Source organism: Cuculus canorus, chromosome 1 (genome assembly GCF_017976375.1).
Source record: "Cuculus canorus isolate bCucCan1 chromosome 1, bCucCan1.pri, whole genome shotgun sequence".
In the NCBI taxonomy this organism is placed as follows: Eukaryota; Metazoa; Chordata; class Aves; order Cuculiformes; family Cuculidae; genus Cuculus; species Cuculus canorus.
The window spans coordinates 117,640,309-117,660,063 of record NC_071401.1 but is presented as its reverse complement, the minus strand read 5'-3'; the positions used below and the strand labels follow the sequence as shown (position 1 = coordinate 117,660,063).

The 19,755-nt window shown below is 35.4% G+C and overlaps 1 protein-coding gene across 41 annotated transcripts in view; it reads right to left on the bottom strand.

The window, feature by feature from the left end:
* The window catches only part of ABI3BP (ABI family member 3 binding protein), a 152,181-nt gene that overhangs the window by 72,331 nt on the left and 60,095 nt on the right, over positions 1-19,755 (bottom strand). For 28 of the 41 annotated variants that reach the window (XM_054056979.1, XM_054056987.1, XM_054056981.1 and 25 more), the window contains exons 11-22: positions 17,309-17,389; positions 15,895-15,969; positions 12,237-12,296; positions 11,646-11,720; positions 10,416-10,484; positions 9,082-9,156; positions 8,319-8,393; positions 6,937-7,002; positions 6,487-6,552; positions 4,821-4,886; positions 3,097-3,153; positions 1,244-1,318 (exon numbers count right to left, since the gene is read on the bottom strand). In XM_054056979.1, the coding sequence (XP_053912954.1) occupies positions 1,244-1,318; positions 3,097-3,153; positions 4,821-4,886; positions 6,487-6,552; positions 6,937-7,002; positions 8,319-8,393; positions 9,082-9,156; positions 10,416-10,484; positions 11,646-11,720; positions 12,237-12,296; positions 15,895-15,969; positions 17,309-17,389 (840 nt within the window). The remainder of the gene's footprint in view (positions 1-1,243; positions 1,319-3,096; positions 3,154-4,820; positions 4,887-6,486; positions 6,553-6,936; positions 7,003-8,318; positions 8,394-9,081; positions 9,157-10,415; positions 10,485-11,645; positions 11,721-12,236; positions 12,297-15,894; positions 15,970-17,308; positions 17,390-19,755) is intronic. The other 13 variants (XM_054057006.1, XM_054057016.1, XM_054057011.1 and 10 more) reach the window with 11 other exon arrangements.

The following is a 19,755-nucleotide window of genomic DNA, read 5'->3' as shown; positions in this document are numbered from 1 at the left end:
CTCCAAATGTCTAATGTTATTTTGATGCAGCATGCCTTCACATTAGAAGTTAGTCATAAAGTATGAATTAGGGCTTAATTCATCCTAAAATATCACTTTATGCACACAAGTTGGAAAACACGTACCCCTGGCATGGAAAAAAGCCTATGGATGACCTCTTTAGGGAAAGACACAGAGTAAATTAATAGCTTAAGTTACAAAAAGCATTGTTTTGCCTGCTTACAAAAGCTTACTACTAAACATCAAAGTTAGAAACTTTGTAATTGAGTTTATAAACACATCTGATGCAATGTGAGATACACTTTAAATCCAGCTAGCCTGCATTTTTAAAAGTCATGTGGGAATGGTTCACTGCATAATAAAACGTGGTATAAACCTTAAGCAGTATCACAGAATCAGCAAAACACAGAAGGGGCACTGAATATGCTAGATGCTTAAAAAATTCCATCAAAAGAATATTCAAAGTACAAATAACTTGCAACAGCATGAAGCTGTGTAGAGTTTTCAGCTTTAGAAAGAAACAAACCATTCCATTCACAGAGAGGACAATTGTCAGAATCACTAGCATTAGCCTATTCGCACTATGTACATGTCCTGTAAAACATGAACTCTTGCGAGGCTTTAGAATTTATCCTAAAATCTGAAATAAAAGAGGCTGAAGAGTAAGATTTCACAACCAGAATCCAGTAAAAGAAAATATCCTGATGCTTGTCTGAGAAACGGCCATATTAGACATTAAGAAAAAATAACGATTTTTCCAGTTTCATTTTGATTGAGTTAAATATAACAGATTGCAAAGGTATTCGAACATTTACTGTAAAAAAACCCCCGAACTACAACCAAAAAATACCATGCTCAGCTTCAATCCGCCAAATCACCCTTTATCAGAATAAATATTTCTGTAATCATAATTTTGAACCAAAAGATTTGAGGGAAATTACACTCTACAGATAGAGTATTATGAGTGACAAAATTACTGTTATTTATTTATCTGTTTAGAATAACTATTCACTGGTAGCTGCTGGCAGTTATACTGACTTCAGGGAATCTGTTTATAGAGCACTTGTGCAAAACCAGGACATCTGAACTGGGATAGGTAGCCCAATGTAAATCAGTAATTATAGTATGAGTAAATTAATTTACAACCAAAGTACGAAAAAACAATGATAATCTGAGTCATCTCTGTCCTTAAAACTTCCAGAAAAATTATGAATAAAATTACATTTTCAAGAAATGTCATTACCAGATTTTGTTGATGGCATTTCTGGAATAGCAAATGTTGTGGATCTTGAAGAAAAAGGCTGTGTTTCATCAGAAGCTGAAAAGAGAACCTCAGTTTCAAAAGTTGAAGTGGCATCAAAGCCACTAAAATACCACAGTGTCTAGCTGGCAGAAGCTGTTCTGTAAAAGAAAACTATTGTACAAATAAAAATCAAGAATGTAAATTACTTGAGAGTCAGCTATAGGATGACTAACAGAACAACCAAGCTGTTGTCTCCTATGTTATGGATACAACCCAAGTCCAATCAGAGTGGTATTCTTGTATCTGTTACATTTCCAAGACATAGAATTTATATCCTTTTGAAGAGCTTAGGTAAAGAAAATTTCAAATAAGAAATAAACCTACAAAAAAATAATTACAGTAATACATAAGTACGTTTCTCAGTCCTTCAGTCTGAGCAGGATGCTCAGTAGTGATAGGACAACTGATAGGATGTACTGACAGGACAAGGGGTAGTGGTTTTATACTGAAAGAGGGGAAATTTAAAGCAGATATAAGGAAGAAATTCTACTCTGTGAAGGTGGTGAAGCACTCGAACCCATTGCCTAGAGAAGCTGCAGTTACCCCATCCCTGGAAGTGTTCAAGGCCAGGCTGGACGAGCCTTTGAGCAACCTAATATCATAGAAGGTGTCCCTGCCCATGGCAGGGGGGCTGGAACTGGATGCTCTTTAAGGTCCCTTCCAACCCAAACCATTCTATGATGATGATGATTCTATGATGCTTTTTACTTACTAATAAAAATAAATAGTTTACACAAAAGAAACTTGAGATGTACATTTTGTTTAAAGATAATGACTTCTAATCTCACTACAAACCAAGGCAGTGATGAAGAAGTGGAAACTACAATGCAAGCATGTTTGTTTACCTATTGTTGTGTTGTTTACCTATTGTTATATATCTAGTTACCACGTAAGAAAGAGGTGTTGATCACAACTGGTCTCTCTAAAGCTAACAAAACAGGTAACAAAAGAGAAAAACTTCAGATACTGAGGCAGGTGGTCTTTACAGACATGGTATCAAGATACTTTTCTGAACATAATGAACAAATTCATATTTTGCCCAGGGATTGGATTTTCCCTCAACTGCCACAAAGTTACTTTGATATAAACAGCATTATTGAGAAAGACCAACCTGTGGTGGGAAATGTCTTAAGAACACGTGTTTTTATGACAGTAATTTAATGAAAACACAAATGCAAAAAATCAGATTCTACCAGATCTCTAAGACCACTATTTCCATTAGAAAAATTCTGTAGCCAGCTTGAAAGAAACATGGTTTATTTCCATGGGAAGTGGTATATGAAAAACGGAAGAGTAGGTGCTCTTAACGTTAAGATCACTCATCACTGATTAAAGTTGAAGGACAAGTAATAAAAAATTCAAGTAGCCTGATTCTTTATACCAAGAGGGAATGCTGTAGTAGTTCTGATAGAACACGCCACAGAGAGAAGTAAAGTCACACTTGGCTATCTGCTTAAAGTTTTCCACCTAATGAAGGTAGTTTGATTTGACTGAAGTGACCTTGGATAAAATAGTGCTCTCAACTTCAAAAAGAAACAAAAATATTGTATTCATGTAGCAGCAGGGCAACTGTCAGTACCACCCATAGAGTATTAACACAGCTGCGTGATGTTTGTGTTCAGTGTGAAGTTTGCAACAGATAAAAGCTAATACTTCTCTGAATTTAGCTGTAATAAGAAGCTAAAAGATCACTGACCAAAGTTTAACGAATAAGACTAGGAAAAGCATGAATAGTGTATATATGTTGTAATAAGCTAATCTCCATGGGACAAAAAATGTTAATGATCATTTACCCAATTCTGCTTCACTGTTGTCAGATGTAACAGGTTTGAAAGGTGCTTGAAAAGTTACTGTAACAGAGAAAGATGTCATTTTAGCGCGTTAGGATTTCTTAGTGTGTTAGGACAAATTTGCTAACAAATTCACATTTTCTGTAGCTACATTTACTAAGTTGCAATTAATCAATCCAACAACCATTGCAAGAAGTTGTCCATTTTTAAGTTTTAGAATTATTAAAATAAAAAATCATCAGCATTGCACTGGAATGTATAACTTGAAAGGAGCAAAAATATACAGCTGTTTTACATTGAAGACTTCAAGGTCTCAAACACCACTACTTTGAGACCTTGAGCAGTTACTCATCCTGGCACACAGTGCATTACCAACCAAACTGATTTCAGAGCCACCTGTTCTACTTATTCTGCATCAACAAAATAAGAGTAAAAATGTGCAAACTTTCAACTTCTATGAGTGGAAAGTCCAGAACATATTTAATTTTACATTATTTGTGATTTATATCCTACTTTAAACATCCTGACCAGAAAAATACAGCCTTACTATTCTCGAAGTACTTTTTGCAGTTTATGCCACTCAGCACTTTTGAACACATGTACTTAAAATTAAGGACCAAATCTTTCCCGAGACTCCCAGTATTTTGTCTGTATATTTAGTAAGTGTGGGACATCCACAGTCCTACATTACCATGTAATCTGTGCATGATCAATGATTCTATAAATAAATCTATTTCAATCATGTCATAAGACGTGCATCTGACACACAAGCACTACATAGCACCTATGAAAGTCCATTCACAAAGATTCCTGAAAAAAAAGATTAAAGATTAATTGCCTTTACAAAAGACTCATTACAAAAGATTAATTGCCCTCACAATACTAAACACCACTTGTAAACATATCAAGAGGAGATGAAGAAGTAGCTTCAACTAACTTTTCACTCAGAAGTCAGCTTTTTATATGCTTGCTTTGTTGTCTCAGTATAGTATACTGCAGAAACAAGACAATTGATTTTAAATTTGGTCCCCAGAAAGAGAAAGATGTTTGATGTAATGATGTAATAAAATATCCTGAATATGCTGAAATCACCCTAGAATGAAAAGAAACACAGACAAAAAGCTCTCTACAACCCTCTACTTCTGTTTCACAATCACATTCTGGGGAAAATCTCATGCTCAAATACAAATACACATACTCTGCCTAAAAAAATCTATGTTCTCCATAAATATAAGGGGAGAAATAATAAATTATTAGCAAAAATAACTGTAAAATTAATTTTTAATACCAAAATGCTGTACTGAATTAGTCTTTTGAATATTAGAGAATACTCTGAGAAGTTATAGCAGGAAATGAATGTTCAATCAAGAAATCTCTTTTAAAAGTGTCTGCTAGCTAAAGACAAAATATTTCTTCCCCAAAGGGAAACTTATACTGACAGCCCAAAACTTATCAAAGCTCAACAGTTTCCTCTTATCTGCTAAATTCTCCCTCTCTCTCCCCGTCAACAGCTCTTAGGTAAAACAATACCTTGAAATAGTCAGACCATATCAGGATCACTAACTTGAGGCTAGAACTGCTAGACACTGGCAATTAATACAAATAACATGAAGCCTTAAGGAACAAATGAAAGACCACTGCAGGTAACATTAAAAAGCCAGGCCAAATAACAAATACCGGAATATCAAGAAAGATCAGGGATTGGAAATAAAACAAATGTGATTTACCAGTCTCTTGCTCTGACATTTTTGCAGATGTAGATGTTTGGAGAGTGGAAGTAAAGTCATGTGAGGCTGGAAAAAAGATTGTGGCTTATTATTTAGAAGATACACGAACCATTACACTATCATTTTATTATCTGTAACCACGGATTCAATTGTTTAGTGTCTGAATATTAAAGAGCTAAAGCAACACAAAAATACATTCAGTGAAATAATCAAAATTTAAAAAAGAAAGAGGTTAATATGGAAAAATGTGTAAAAACACATAAAAGTGATGCCAAAAATAAAATGAAACATCAGAAGTAGAATGGAAAAAAAAATCCCACAATGTTAATACGAATATAAGACTGAAAAAGAGAAATTACACTTGGCAAAAGGAGGCAAAGAGAAAGGAAATTTATGATACGATGACACTGAAACAAATCCAATTTTAAAAAATCACCAAAAATAAAAGAATGTGAAAAATAATCCAGACAACATCACTAGGCAAGGAAGGAGAGAGAAATAACCTCATCTCAGTCAAATTTATGTTTTCCTACAATTACAAGTATCTGATTTCTCCTCTATAACAACAAGAAAATTCTTTTAAGTAATGCAAAGCAAGAAATGTAACTGCCCTGGAAAAGATTCTGAAGTGCATGTCATAGCTCAGCTGACATGAAAGCAAGACTGCTACAGACAAAAGGGACACGATAACATTGCAAGACAGTTAATATTGTTCATTGCACTTTCTATTTGCACTCAACTTCAAGTCTGTAGGCTTACCAGTCTACTCATGTAATGCTTTTTGACCCCCCTCATGGGCCAAAATATACTACCAGGCCACAGCAAGGGTATTCTACACCTGCCAGTGTGAAACAAGCTTTCACCAAGAGCTTCTCCACCCATTGTCACCAAGTGCCATATTCAGTGCCCTAAGTAAACACGGCTTTTTGTGTATGGCCATTTCATTTCTTTTATACTTCTTCCCAGCACAGCCCCGAGAGAAATAACGGTTCATCAAAAAGCACAATAACATCTCTTGGGACAATTCCCATCTTGCATTTTTATGAGGTCTGCAAGAAATCAAGTGCCCAAGGCTGTCTGTGTTTTGAACATTCAAGAAACATGCTGTGATTCAACAAAAGCTGAAAAGAGGCATCATTCTTAAAACAATAATATGTTGGTTTTTTTAAAAAAAAGCAGTAACAGAGCAAAGGTGTGGGCTGGTGATGGCTAGCCGCCTTGAAAGTCAGAAGTGAAGCAATGAAGAGCTGCACCCTTGGACGAGGAAACCTTGGTGGGCAGCTGAGCTGTAACACCATCCTCTTCTGCCAGCCTAGATGGAAATTTCCTCTTAAGTACTGGTCCTATTTTAATGTGTTGGAGAAAGGAAGACTGTTTACCAAAACACGAATTGGGTGAATGGTAGCTGAAAGCAAGATGCGATGGTAAGTTCTCTATGCAAGCTTTCACTCAGTCCCTGCAGAAAATGCTCATCAGCGATGGAAAAAGCGTAGATTCAAAATACAGAATGCGGAACAGTGTGGTGAATGCTTTGGCAAGCCAAGCTGCACCAAGTCTTCATACTTTCCATGGAAGATGACAAGAATACCAGGTGTTTTGGGGTGGGAGGTATGATGGAGAGTGAGCAAGATAGGAGAAAATGTAAAAAGGAAGTTTTTCTAGTTACCCATGATGGTTTGCTGGGTTGCCAGGGAGGCAGGAGTGGTAGATTTCAGCCTTGGTCTCCGAGTAGCTAAGATCAAACACAAAAACCACTTTCAGGACCTCAGATAGGCTGTTGTTGCATGGGTGGTATCAAGATAGAGCTATAAGCAAGGAGATATGGCCCTGCTTAAGAAGGCTAACATGTCATAGCATCACTTCCCATAGCAGCATAAAACTATCTTTCCGCTGGCATATATAGCCCAAGATAACAGAGTAAACCTAGAAGTGGAACCCCCACCAAAAAGGCAACAGAAAGCTTACAAGTGGAGCAATTTCTAATAAGGAGCCACAAGTGATCAACCACATCATTGACCCACTTTTCAGGACATTCAAACATCTGAACAGGCTCATCATTGCAGAGAAAAGCACTGCCAAAGTAATCAATGTAGGAAGTGAATCACTGGCTATTTACCCTTCACAGTCCTTGTGGTTTCCAGTGAGGCAGACAAGGTGGACTCCAGGTCTGGTCTCTGGGTTGCTATGGTCAGACATGGAAATGACTTTGAGATATCTACATAATCTTGCCAGAGCAGTACAAGAAGCACTGGTTCAGAACACAGCAAACGTTTGTATTTAGGGCAATACATCCCTTTTCCCAGCAAAACCTCGTGACTCAGTGACCAATTTAGCTGTCAACTATCTTGCCATCTTGTGATTGAGACTAACACAATATCCCTAGAAACACAGTAGCTCCTTCAACTAAATGGAAAAATGGCTAAAAGTCTGCTTCCCCAAACAACTCCTTACATGTCCTTGGTAGATGCAGAAAAAACAGTCATTGTAGACTGATCATCCGAGCAAAGAGACTCATCTTTGTATTCAGAATTTAAGATCTGATCTCACTTTTCCCTAGTATCTTCCAAAGGCTTCATTCTAGAAGTCCAAGATCTTAGTCCCTTGAACTAATAAAGCGCAATGACTTTGAAGAGGCATTACTGCAAAAAATTCACCAAAGGAAATTTTTCTGCAGGATTCCAGTTTTTTTTACCCTTGTACAACCCATCATCCCATTGTACACTGAAGAAAAAATAACTTCACTGAAATGTCTTCATCATAATCTCTTACCCTAATTTTGCACAGAAAAACTGCACAACACAACACATAAAGCAGTGTAGGATCTAGTCTATAAGTACTCGTTTGCACTCTGCATCTTTGGTACATGAGGGGCTTACTCCAGATGCAAGGGAAGCAAGAATGCTGGTGACAGTTTTCAAATATGTACAAAGATCAAGAAATAGGATAAGGTCTCTAGTGATTTCTCTGCATTTTTTTATATGCCTAGCCTTTTGATATTGAAACTCTTCCATTCAAGCCTGTCTACATGAACCTTTTCTAAAAAACTCAGTAACTCGCTAACCAAATCAGTACATGCCATTTTATCACAGTTAAAAACTCACAAGGTATTCTTTAGAACAGCAGCTAAATCTTTTTCCCACCTATGGGGACCTTTTCCTTCCAATGTAAAAAAGGACCAAATTTGGCACGTTAGCACTTGTTTAACCATTCTAAATAATAGGCCTGCACATACATACTATCCTTCATAGAATAATGGACAAGCCCAGAGGACGATCTAGCTAATCAGTTGCAAATATAAGAAAATAATCTTATAGTCCAAGACCTCCTTCCAAATTTCTCAAATTTTCCAGCAGGTACAACTGGTCTCTCTTTCTTACTCTTTAGTTACGCTTTTATACAGAGCAAGTCAGAGTAAATCTTTGATTTAGCAAAGCATTGCTGTGACTTTTGTGAGTGCCTAGATGTCAGGAAAACTACAATGAAGAGGGACATCATTACCAGCTGAGGTTGGTGGCATTTCTGGCATGCTAAGTGTCGTGGATCTTGAAGAAAGAGGCTTCTTTTCATCTAAATCTGAAAAGATAATCTTGTTTTAAAAGGCTTGATTGCCTCAGAGCTACTATGGATAGCGTGGGATCCAGCAGATGAATGTTGCATTGTTAAAATGGAAGCAAAGGGAAATTTGCTTGCAAATCAGCTAGGCATGACTGTATCTCATGAAGTTAGGCTGATGTGGAAGTCCATGTGGAAACCGTGTGACCTAGTTATTAATACTGATGAGATCTATTACTATTTAAGAATCTTAGCACATTAAGAACTGTAGGTACTAAGAAAACACCTTTTGATCCAGAAAACAGTCAATGGGCCAGCCAATATAAAGCTAGTCAAAACAACCTTTCCACAGAAACATCACACAGAAATATATGTTAATTGCTTAATACACTCTCACGGTTAAGTTCTGTGGAAAGGAAAAAAAATGAAAGCTAAGAATGGCAAATCCACCGCTGGGAACCTCAATAATGAGAAAACCAAACCAAATCAGCTCAATGGAACCCACTTCTATGCTCCCCAGTTCACCATCTATAAAGATGAATGATGAGTGTGTATGAGAATATAGTTAATGACTTATTGGCAGCAATATGTGGTATGAATTACTAGGATGGTGACAAACAAAGCAATGCAAAGCTTCCAAAAATAACGGCAAGGATAAAAATTAAAAGAAAATATTTACAAGTAAATAAAGCAATCTTATCAACTTTACCCAGCATTGTTTCTAACAACTGGGGTTCTGTAGTACTTATGGGCATGGATATTTCCCACTCAGCAGTATCTCCAGCTGCAGAAAGAGAGATGTAAATACACTTGAGAAAGAGTTTCATGTAAATAAATTAAGAAGGAAGCTTTACAGGAGAGAAATTTTACCTTCCACTGCTCCGCAGACTATTTTTTATTATTATTTTTTTATTTATTTAAAAAATGAAGATTATTTTTTAAAGCTTTTAAAATACTCTCACTAATTACTTAGCTTAAGACGTTATTCTAATTTTCCCAAGTGTGCAAATGTTCATAGAGAGTCTGGAAACAATATAGATATTATTTTACATGCACTCGCTTTAGATAGCACCTGAAAAAAAAGCTCTCTCATCCTACCATGAAGCTAAAAATTCTTCAGCAAATTTAGGAAAAAATTGTGATTTCAGGAGATAAAATCTCTCGGTTCGAGTTCATTATGTCACTTAGGTCTATGCAGTTCCTCAATTTCAGCCAATTTTTTTTTCAGTCAGATTTGGTCTCAGGTATCCCATCAAACAGAATGAACTAATGATTTAAAATTATTGCCTGGGAGAAGGATATCTTATAGAACAGTGCAGCAAAACTGAACTCTTGAAAAAAGTGTATTGAGATGCCAAGAACCAGTAGGTTATACAGCAGAACACTTAATAAACTACAGTTACATTGCTCAGCATAAAGCTGTGGGAAATGAACTGATTTCCTTCCCCTTCCATCTCCTCCTACCTCTTCCCCATTGCCCTCAGCTCTTATGCACATACTTGCTGATATTCAAGAAATGCTTACAAAAATTAAGCATTCTCACATATCAAAGGCTACAGGAAGAAACAACCTACCCTTAAATATGTAAAGCCAAACTATGGCTTAGTTAGAAAGGTCTGGCCTGGGAGTTATTTCCTTATTTTAAGACAATATGGGGGGGAGGGGGGAGGGAAATCACAGCAAAATGTATTTAGACATTGAAAAACAGACTGAAAGAGAAAGAGAATAATCTTATAACTAAAAAACATTATATGTAACTTGACTGTAAAAGTCTTAAGGCTTGCAAAATTAAATCTTTTCTTGACACATCCATTTGATTGGTAAGTTATTCTCACTATGTAAGCTAGTTGCAGCCTTGCTTTAAACTGTACTGTGCCTAATCCCAGAAATGACCATGCTGCTGTAGGAATTGAAAAACTAACATATAGGGCAAGACACAATGGAACAACTGTTTGAAATCATCAACAAGGAAGTAATAAGCTTTTCAGCATCAACCAACCAAACAAAAGGGTATGCTTCTGAAATAATATTACTATAATTTACCAGTGTCTGATATTTCTGAAGCTGTAAAAGTTTGGGGTGTAGAGGTAACATAATGGAAGTCATATGAAGCTGGAAAATAAAAACAAAAATCATGCTGTATTGTTTCGAAGTGACAAGAACCATCATGCAACAGCATCATATTCTTTTATGAGCTGAAGAAATTTCTAGGTAATATTTAACACATTATGTTCTGCAGAAAGGTAGACTCTGAAATGTAGAATATACAATTAAGTATGACTCAAAAACAATTTCCAAAAACATGCATTAATGTACAGACACATAATGCAACTAATGTACTAAACTGGTACAAGAATCACACAAAATGAAGTGGAACTATAGAATTAAAAACAAAAAATACAAGGCAGATCAAAAAAGGAGATCAAATTATGAATAAAAATTAGCAAACTGGAACTGTGTGGAATCCTGTCTAGAACTCCAAGAATCAAGAAGGAGGATATCCCAGTGCTGAAGGATGACAAAGCAGGAACTGCACCAAATGAAACATATAAACTGTCTTTTGCCAGACGTGAAAAGCTGAGAGCTGCAGTAAATCTCACCTTTACTAATGGATTTACTCCACGAGGCATTATCCTACTGGCATGCAAATGAAGTGAAATCTCTCCAACTGACTCTCATCTTACTATTTTATTATTTTTTTTTACTTCTTTTGGATAACCATCAGTGGCCCCAGATAAATATCTAGCTATTACAAACTCAAGTATAAAATAAGAGAAATATTATAGAAATTTTCTAAGGACCAACTAGCCAGTGTCTGAATCTTCAGTGATATGTTCTTATAGTGCTAGTTTTCAAATCTGGGCACTTAGAATTATGTCTACAGAAAAGCTAAAAGAAAAGCTACATTTTCAAAAGACGCTGGAATTTATGCAATTTCCATTAATTTCTTAGGTCTCTGAGTACATCAGTAAATCAGGATATTCCATTTACAAAACTCAGGCATGGACAGTCCTATTTAAATATAGTATTTACTGTAAGTCCAATTTAATTTTAAAGCTAAGAATTACATGCTGTAGCTAAGTATGAAAAAAACTCCAAACAACTAGTTCAATATAAAATCTCATAAAAAACCCTTCTATTTGATACAGAACTTTCTTACCTGAAGTTATTCTTCATTTATGTCAAACTAAACAAACTATTCAATGAGAAGCACTACGTTTCCTCTGAAAATTCCTAACTGTCAAGAGGATTAATTTTATAAGGAATCATTACCAGAGCTGGTTGGTTGCACTTCTGTGGTACCAGATGTTTTGGATCCTGAAGAAACAAGTTGTGTTTCCTCAGAAGCTGAAAAAATAATCCGAGCTTAAAATGTTGGAAGACTTGTGACAATGGATTAGCATCAAATAGCTTAGTGAAGGCTGTGCAATTCCTGGTGGTGCTAATGAAAAGCTAAGCAGGGTGGCAGATGGTCTAGAAGTGAGATGCAAGACAACTGTGCCATGACAACAGGAGATGATGGCTTGCCATACAGTCTTCTAGCCTTGAAATTTGAGTTCCACATGCCCAAAAGAATTCTTATCAGCAAGAAATGTTGTCTTATTAAATTTTCTGGGAGAAGAACTGTAGCTATACAGAAAGAATGAAGCTAACAATGAGATATGACAACACTGCTTTAAGCAGTTTTTAAGCCAGTAACATATGTGGTTTTCAGCTAGTTACACAGTCAAAGAATGGTGAATAAGCATCTTCCTGTGAGTGTTGATAGCCAAGGTTCTAAAGCAGATCTTAAAATTACCATTTGCAGATCTATGTGATGCTAAGATAATGGAAAAAAATTCATGGAAATAATATGATGATTACCCATCTCCATTTCTCTGGTTTCTGCAGAAGGCAAAGATTTCAAGCCTGGACTCTGAGTAGCTAAGAGAAAAAATGAAAAAAATTTATGATGCCAAGACAGACACTCTCAGTTTGCAAGTGGTACAAAATCTAATTTTAATCAGAAGTAGCAAGTTTTTGTTTGGTTTGAAAGTTTCTTATTCCTATTATTTTTTACCCCATTCAGACTTAGGTATACATCTTCTAACCAGGTTGAAACTATATTACTTGAGAGGTTTTTCTTCACAGTGAGGCAGCTACAACCCAAAAAATACATTTGAAATTCATAGCACAGGTCTGTATAAACTGGTTGCTATTACATTATGAATAACTATTTTTGAAGGAGCTATAATGGGAAAAGATAAAAAAAGAGTAGTACAATTAAGCCATTAAAATAATGATGAAAGTCAGTAAACAGCATCTTTTATCTGTTATGCTGTAATGAAGAGTATTATGAACCCCTCATGGTTATTTCACTTTTAAGTATTGATAACCTGCAGTTACCTGCTCTAGTGAAAAAAGGGAATCAAGGCAGAATTGGACATTCTTACTTAACGGCTATCATGAAAAAGTTTCCACCATGTGCAGGTTTGTATTACTGTCCTGCTTCTAGGAAACAGATTCTATCCAACTGTGTGTACAGGCCAGAAAGTACCATTCTTTCCAGTAAATTTATCACTGCCTTATGCCAGTTTATGCTATAATATATTTGAAAGAGGAAATTTCCATCTATGTTTTTAATTGGTGTTTATCAAGATGAGTTTTTTTGAAAAGCACTTATACCTTACTTTTAGAATTAATGTTCTCTGAAATCTTGAGATTGAGAAAAACTTTCAAACAACTACAACTGGGCTTCATTTCTAGTGTAGGCAATATAAATATAAGCCAAAACTGGAATAGACCTTTAGATTTTCTTTCCCATTTACATTCAATCTAGCTTATCACACTAACAAACTAGGTAACTATCTTGACATAGTTGGACTCGGCATTTGGACCAGATGATTGTGGTAGATCCCTTCCAACAGGAACTATTCTATTCTAATAATAACAACAAAAGCCATATGTTTCACCCCTTTTGGCAAAAGCTCCTGTTGACCCATTTACACCCAGAACCATGAGAGATCACCCAAAGGTCTCAGAACATTGAAGGCATGCTAACAAAGCTATCTTTTCAGAAAGGTTTGAATTCAAAATATAGCGACCACACAGAAAGTTTAGAAAACAAAGGCGATGTCTCCCTCTGGTAAAACTGAGATTAAAAAATAGAGCCTTCAGGGGAACTAGGGCAGAATACAGGTCATGCACACTTACATCTCAGAAATTAGATTTTGCTTTCTTTGTGATTTTGTGGCAGTAGATGATCAAGGCATGCAGAGGCGCAATGCAGAGACAGAGTGCATCACAGTACATCACAGGCACAGTACATCTCCTCTGTACACACACCCCTCCCTCTCACAGAATATCTTTGGCTTCAGCATTGAATTCATGGGGAGCACAGATGCTTCAGCTGAGCCCAGCCTCACATAATTAAATCCCACTTTTGCTAAGTGGACTATATGGAAGGAATGGAAGAGAGAGCAAAGCCCAAAAAAATAATTGAATGAAACTCGTACTTTGCTTCAAATGTTGTTAATATTTTACCTTTACCATGGAGAGAAATACAGCATTAAGTTATTGCTCCCCAGCAAAAAGCAAAAATACTTCCCATGCCTAATAATTTTCAGGCTTTAAGTTATATTCATAGCAAACAAGTTCTTCAGTCACCTAATATCTCTCTGTCTATATCCAATGCTGTTTCAAACTGGATTTATCAAAACTTCTCTTACTACAGTAAAAACAAATATGTATCCCCATCCCCTCAAACATACCTGGAAAAGATCTGTCAAAAGAACAAATTATGTTCTAGTGAATTTGGTTCTAATATTCATTTTAAGAAGTAAGAGCTCTTTCTGGAAATTATTTGGCAGATTGCATTAAGTAAAACTATGCCATCTAAACAAACCAGCACTATTATATGATAACTCCTGACTAATGCTTAGTGAAATATAAACCCATAAAGTTTCAAGGTCACTCACAAGTTAACTATTGTAATAGCTGTTTATATAGATAGTAGGAGCAAGCAGTTGTTTTGGTAGCATGAGATATTTATGACTAGCACGATGACACAGTGTGAAGAAATATATGCCTGTTATGAAAGCAGAGGTCTCGAGAAGGCGAGGCATAGGATGTGGAGTAGTGGAATATAGGCATGGGATGATAAGAGATGGGGCGACAAGGCTTGGGAGGAGAGAGCCCACGCTGTAAACATCTCAGTGACGGTCAGTTATAAAAACAGCACACCCTGAGCTGGACAAAATTTAGTTTAAGGGTTACAAGTACACAGAAATAGTATCTAACATACACAAATATCACCATATGTGGTAAATGCAGATGTATCTCTCAGCAGAAGAACGAAAGAAGAGAGCATGAAGAATTCATCAGCATGAACATCGTAGTACAAGGCTCCAGATGCTCATAATGTGCTGAAAGATACCCAGTCACCACCACCAAAGGCATGCAATCACTATGCTTTAGGTCCAGAGGTGTAGTGGAAGGGTGTGTAAAACACGAGGAAAAAAGTAGAAACTAATAAGTTTGTGACGTAATACTTTAATCATATTACTGCTATTATTGAGGCTTTTTTTTTTTTTATCTAAAGGCTCTACCTGCACTAATAATCTGTTTTACTGTAAGAGTTAAATCTAGACTAATGGTGATTCTGGAATTAAATAGACCATTAAGATTTCCATTACACTAATAGTAAACTTGGCTTCATTTACATATACATACACCTACACATATACATGCATATACGTAACTACTTGTGCCTATACAAGTCTACATACACATAAATGTGTGTGTATACATACATACGATATAAGTTTAAAAAAAAAAAGAAGGAAAGAAAGAGTGTGTTTCCCCTTTGACCGTAAGAAGATTTTGTCCATAACATTTTGACCTTAACACAGGTAAATCTATTTGAAAATGTAAGCAGTTTTGCACTTTCTCAGTATCAATCATTTCCAAAGTGTTCTGAAGTTCATCACTAAAAAATAATGAATCTAGAAATAGGTAGATGCTTATGAGTATTTAAACTACAACAACATCTACAACTTATGGCTTTATTTTAACCAAATGTACAAGTGTTTGGCAAACAATGTGAAAACCCACAGAACTGATGTTGGCTGGAAGAGTACTCCAACTGTGAAATACAGAAATACAGTCAGTCTCAGAAGCTTATGGGGTACTTTGAAGAAAGTTACAAAGCTAAGAGTACAGTTATTAGCTAAGTATAAATTGCCATCATTATTTTACAGATAAAAGTTAGCCCATAGATCCTCATGAGTTTTTGTTTGTTTGTTTGAGTTTTAAAATGAAGCATTAATCTGGAGCATCTTGCCATGATAATGAAGCCAAACCAGACTTAGATTTAAAGAAGAAAATTGCAGATTTGTGAAGAAAAACCTAATGGCTACCTTGTTTTACATATAGAATGATATTATTGCAGCTGAATTATTAAAACCTACCAGCCGTGGAAACAACAAAAGAATTAAATAATTTCCCACCAAGTTTTACTCAAATTTACAAAGAATGTGATTACCAAGTTCTGTCAACGGCCTTTTTGGAACATCAGAGATTCTGAATCCAGAAGGAACTGGCTCTATTTCATTAGAAGCTATGATAAAAGAAATAATCAAGGCTTTACTTGATTAAGAATATTACAAGATACATTGTGGAACTATATTTTGGCTTATAGCTACTTATTCCTGAAACCAATGATATTTAATAAAAAAGAAAAGAAGTAGTTCCAACCTAGAAAAAAGCCCCAAACTGAACCACATCAGTTTACCACTTACAGAGGTATGTGGAATATGAACGAAATCACTTTCTTGCTAACCATAATGCAGATCCATGAATCACAGGAAGTTGATAACAAACATCCATTAGTAACTATGACGACCTGGTTGGAAATTAAGCAGTGACCCATCATGATTAATCTTCTTATTTTAATCTTTAAAAGTATGGCTAAAAGGCAAGCAAGATTGTTTAGGCTTAAAAAAACTGATTAAAATTTAGAAAGAAAATTTGCTTGACTGACAGGTAGCTTCAGTGAATGCTGGAAATCTGCTTGCAGCTGTAAGTGAAAAAAAAGACAAAAAATAGAGTATCGCATTAAAATTAATAAACAAGATTATGTAAAAGTATTTTTATTTATAATAATCAGTAGTCCTCTTCATGGGAATATCTGTATTTCAGTCCTGCAATTGATGATATTTTATCATACATCATCCTGTATGTATGCCATTAGTGCTTTAGAAAAATCTATGCAAATCTAAAAAAAACCACAACCTCATGTTTAAATTTCTGTTCATAATTTTGCATTGTTTGGGGATTAAAATACAGGCAACAAAACCAATATCGGAGAATTTAGAATTCTGCATGCAACAAATATGTAGATGCTGCTCCAAATCACGGAACTAACAATGCTGCTACTACTTAGATCTGAAATATCTTATTCTGATACATCTCTATGAAAAAATCAGTAGAGTTCTTTATTCCTTCAGGACAAATACAATTATATCATGTCACATGAAATATGAAATTTTCCTTTTTCATCGCTGCTGATGCTATCTTTAATGAATCTGTTATCAGAAGAAAATCAAGCAGTTAATTATTTCAGTTCTATCACTGAATTTAATTTTACTGATGGAAATTTTATGTGATATCAATCATACAGACCACATAGACAGAAAGCATTTCTTCAAAAACCAAAACTGAATCACCAAGACAAATTTGCTAGAAATAACCATATGCATAACAGCTACAGTTCTAGATGCATCCTGTCTTGCATTTCTTGTGCGAGTTGCTGGAAACACAAAGGGAACCAGAATATGTTGTTAGAATTTCCTTTGGAGTAACATAAAGGGGATGAAGCAAGTACTAAAGAAATTCTGCTGGAGGTGAAAATAAGCATTTAATGTACAAAGAAGGCAAAAATCAACAAAATTAGTTACCCAGTATGTTTTGAGTTTGCACCAATTCGGGTTTAGGCGTTGACTTAAATTCCTGGGATCCATGTTTTTTCTCAGCCTGAGCTAGAAGAAAGAATCTTGCTTTAATTTAGAATCCCTCTGAGCTCTTCTGTTTCTGCTGCCTATGCCTACTTGCTGCTTTTCTGACCACCATTTTATGCCACCTGATTAGAATAATTTCTACAGCAGCTTTACTCCATCATGATTAATTATTTATTTTTGTTTTCAAACGTGAAATCTCTATGATGCTTTGTATTTATTTTGTCATAGAAAAGGAAAGTACAAGTCACAAAGAGCAAAGCTCAGATCAGAAAAACACATTTCACTTCCATTACAGCCTCACACTCACAAGCTCATTATGCTATACATTATAAACAAGGTCAATTGCATCATAAAGCCTGTTTACAAATATTTTCCCTGCTAGTCCAGATTTTAAAATAATTTGAATATCAAAATTGACAGGCAAAAAATAAAGATTCACCTCTAATATCCTAGCTCTTCTGTTTGTCTAGTAATAATAGCTTTTTGACTTTCATTCATCATTCTAATTCTACATTTTCAGAGTAAAAGGTGGGCAGTTTATTAAACAGCCTAAACTGGATTGCTTATGAAATTTTAATAAGCTAGTGCATAATCATACTCTTTCAGCTGTTTCACATAACATTTGTTTCCTGTGGTATGCAAGTCAAGATCACATTTTTCATCTCCATATTGTTTCAGGTCCCATAGAATTTAATCAGTCATCCGGTACACAGAATTGGTAATCTCAGTTGTACAGAGTAATCTCATTGATATGGAACACAAGATAGTAAGGTCTCAGCCTTGAATGTAAGAAGAACATTCATTCTTTCCACACAGTAAACTGCACAACATTTAGATGTGGTATTTTGAGATCTTTAGTATCAGTGATCTGCACCAATATAGCACTAAGTTTTTACATGCATTTGGATTAATAAAAGATCACTCTATTTTTGAGACAAAATAGAAGTTACTTTTGTTTTTCCAGCACGTTCTCCATGATTTTTCCACAATCTGCTAAGAATGTTTCAAACAAGAACTGATCATAGAGATTTATAGGCTTCTTGTTTCATTTCCCAAAGAAAACATTCTGTTTTCTGAATTCTAAATAGTTACAGAGATGCTACTATAATTGCAACCAGTATATTATTTTCTGGTTTGGAGTATATTGCTTTTCAGTGCCATGAGAACTAGAATCTCCACACACGCTCCCTTATTAGAACCCTGCTAAGTCAGTTACAGGCTGTTACTGTCACCAGTGGCAGGTGGATTTTGTTCTACAGAGAAATTAAGTAATTTTTCTCTATCAAGATTGTGGGAGGAAATTCACCCATAAGAGACCCAGAGACAACGACTAACAAACCCATACCTCATAAGTACTTCAAAAGCTAACACTTCTCATTGGTGAAATGTAATAATGAAAAAACAAAAATCCCCCAAACCACCAAAGCCAAATACAGATATTTAGAATTCATCATGCTTTACATTTTTTCAGAAGTCAGATGTTCATACACTCACATGAAGCATGTCTCTTGTCAGCTAAGTTAGATGAGCAAGCTGAACAAGAAAAAGCATGCCTGGATTTGGGACAAAAGAAACCAGACTCTCCTTTGTTTTGCACAGAATTGTAGGGATGATGTGAAGCAACAGAAGACATTTTTGTAAAAAAAAAAAAAATACAAGAAGCAGTTTAGGTTCTAAAAGCAAAATTAGAAAAAATGAGAGAAAAGTCTTTGACTTTTCCAGGGCAACAGGTAAACTAGGCTTAACGTGTTGGTTACATAAATAAATAACTTGCTTCTTTTTAAAAAAAGCCCTTGTTCTTTCATGTCCTAGACAAATGCACTGGTATTCCTAACTGTTAGTCAGCTCCAATTTCCCTGTAAAGTTAATAAAAATGTTCACACTTGTTTCAAATATATAGCTAGTTTAAGATATATTAGACAGCATTATAAAGACTGAAGTTGAAAAAAACAACATTATGAATTTGTGTTGTTGTGTTAAGAATAAATTAGTCCTTAAGATCTTGTTTTCATTTTCAAGTCTTGCCATATTTCTCCCTCTTCAGCAAAGAAGCTGCTAGAAGCCAACTATTGCTTCTAATGACAGCAGAATCAAGACATCAGTCTCAGTTACAGGACAAAAGCCAGACTACAGAAAGTGAAGATAGGCATATGTCTACTTAAACGATTTCAATATGTGGGTTGATAAAGAGGGAGAAACTCATTCTTCATTATCTGACTCCGAACAACTTAGTTTCCTCCAATCTTTTTGTCTTCAGATTGCAAATGTTAAAATATAGGGCTATACTCGTCGTAAAACTTGATAAAGTAGTCCATTTATGTTAAGCTAACTTGCTTCCCGAGCAAATGGAAGCAGTTAATCTTGAGATATTTAAAATCTTACTTCAT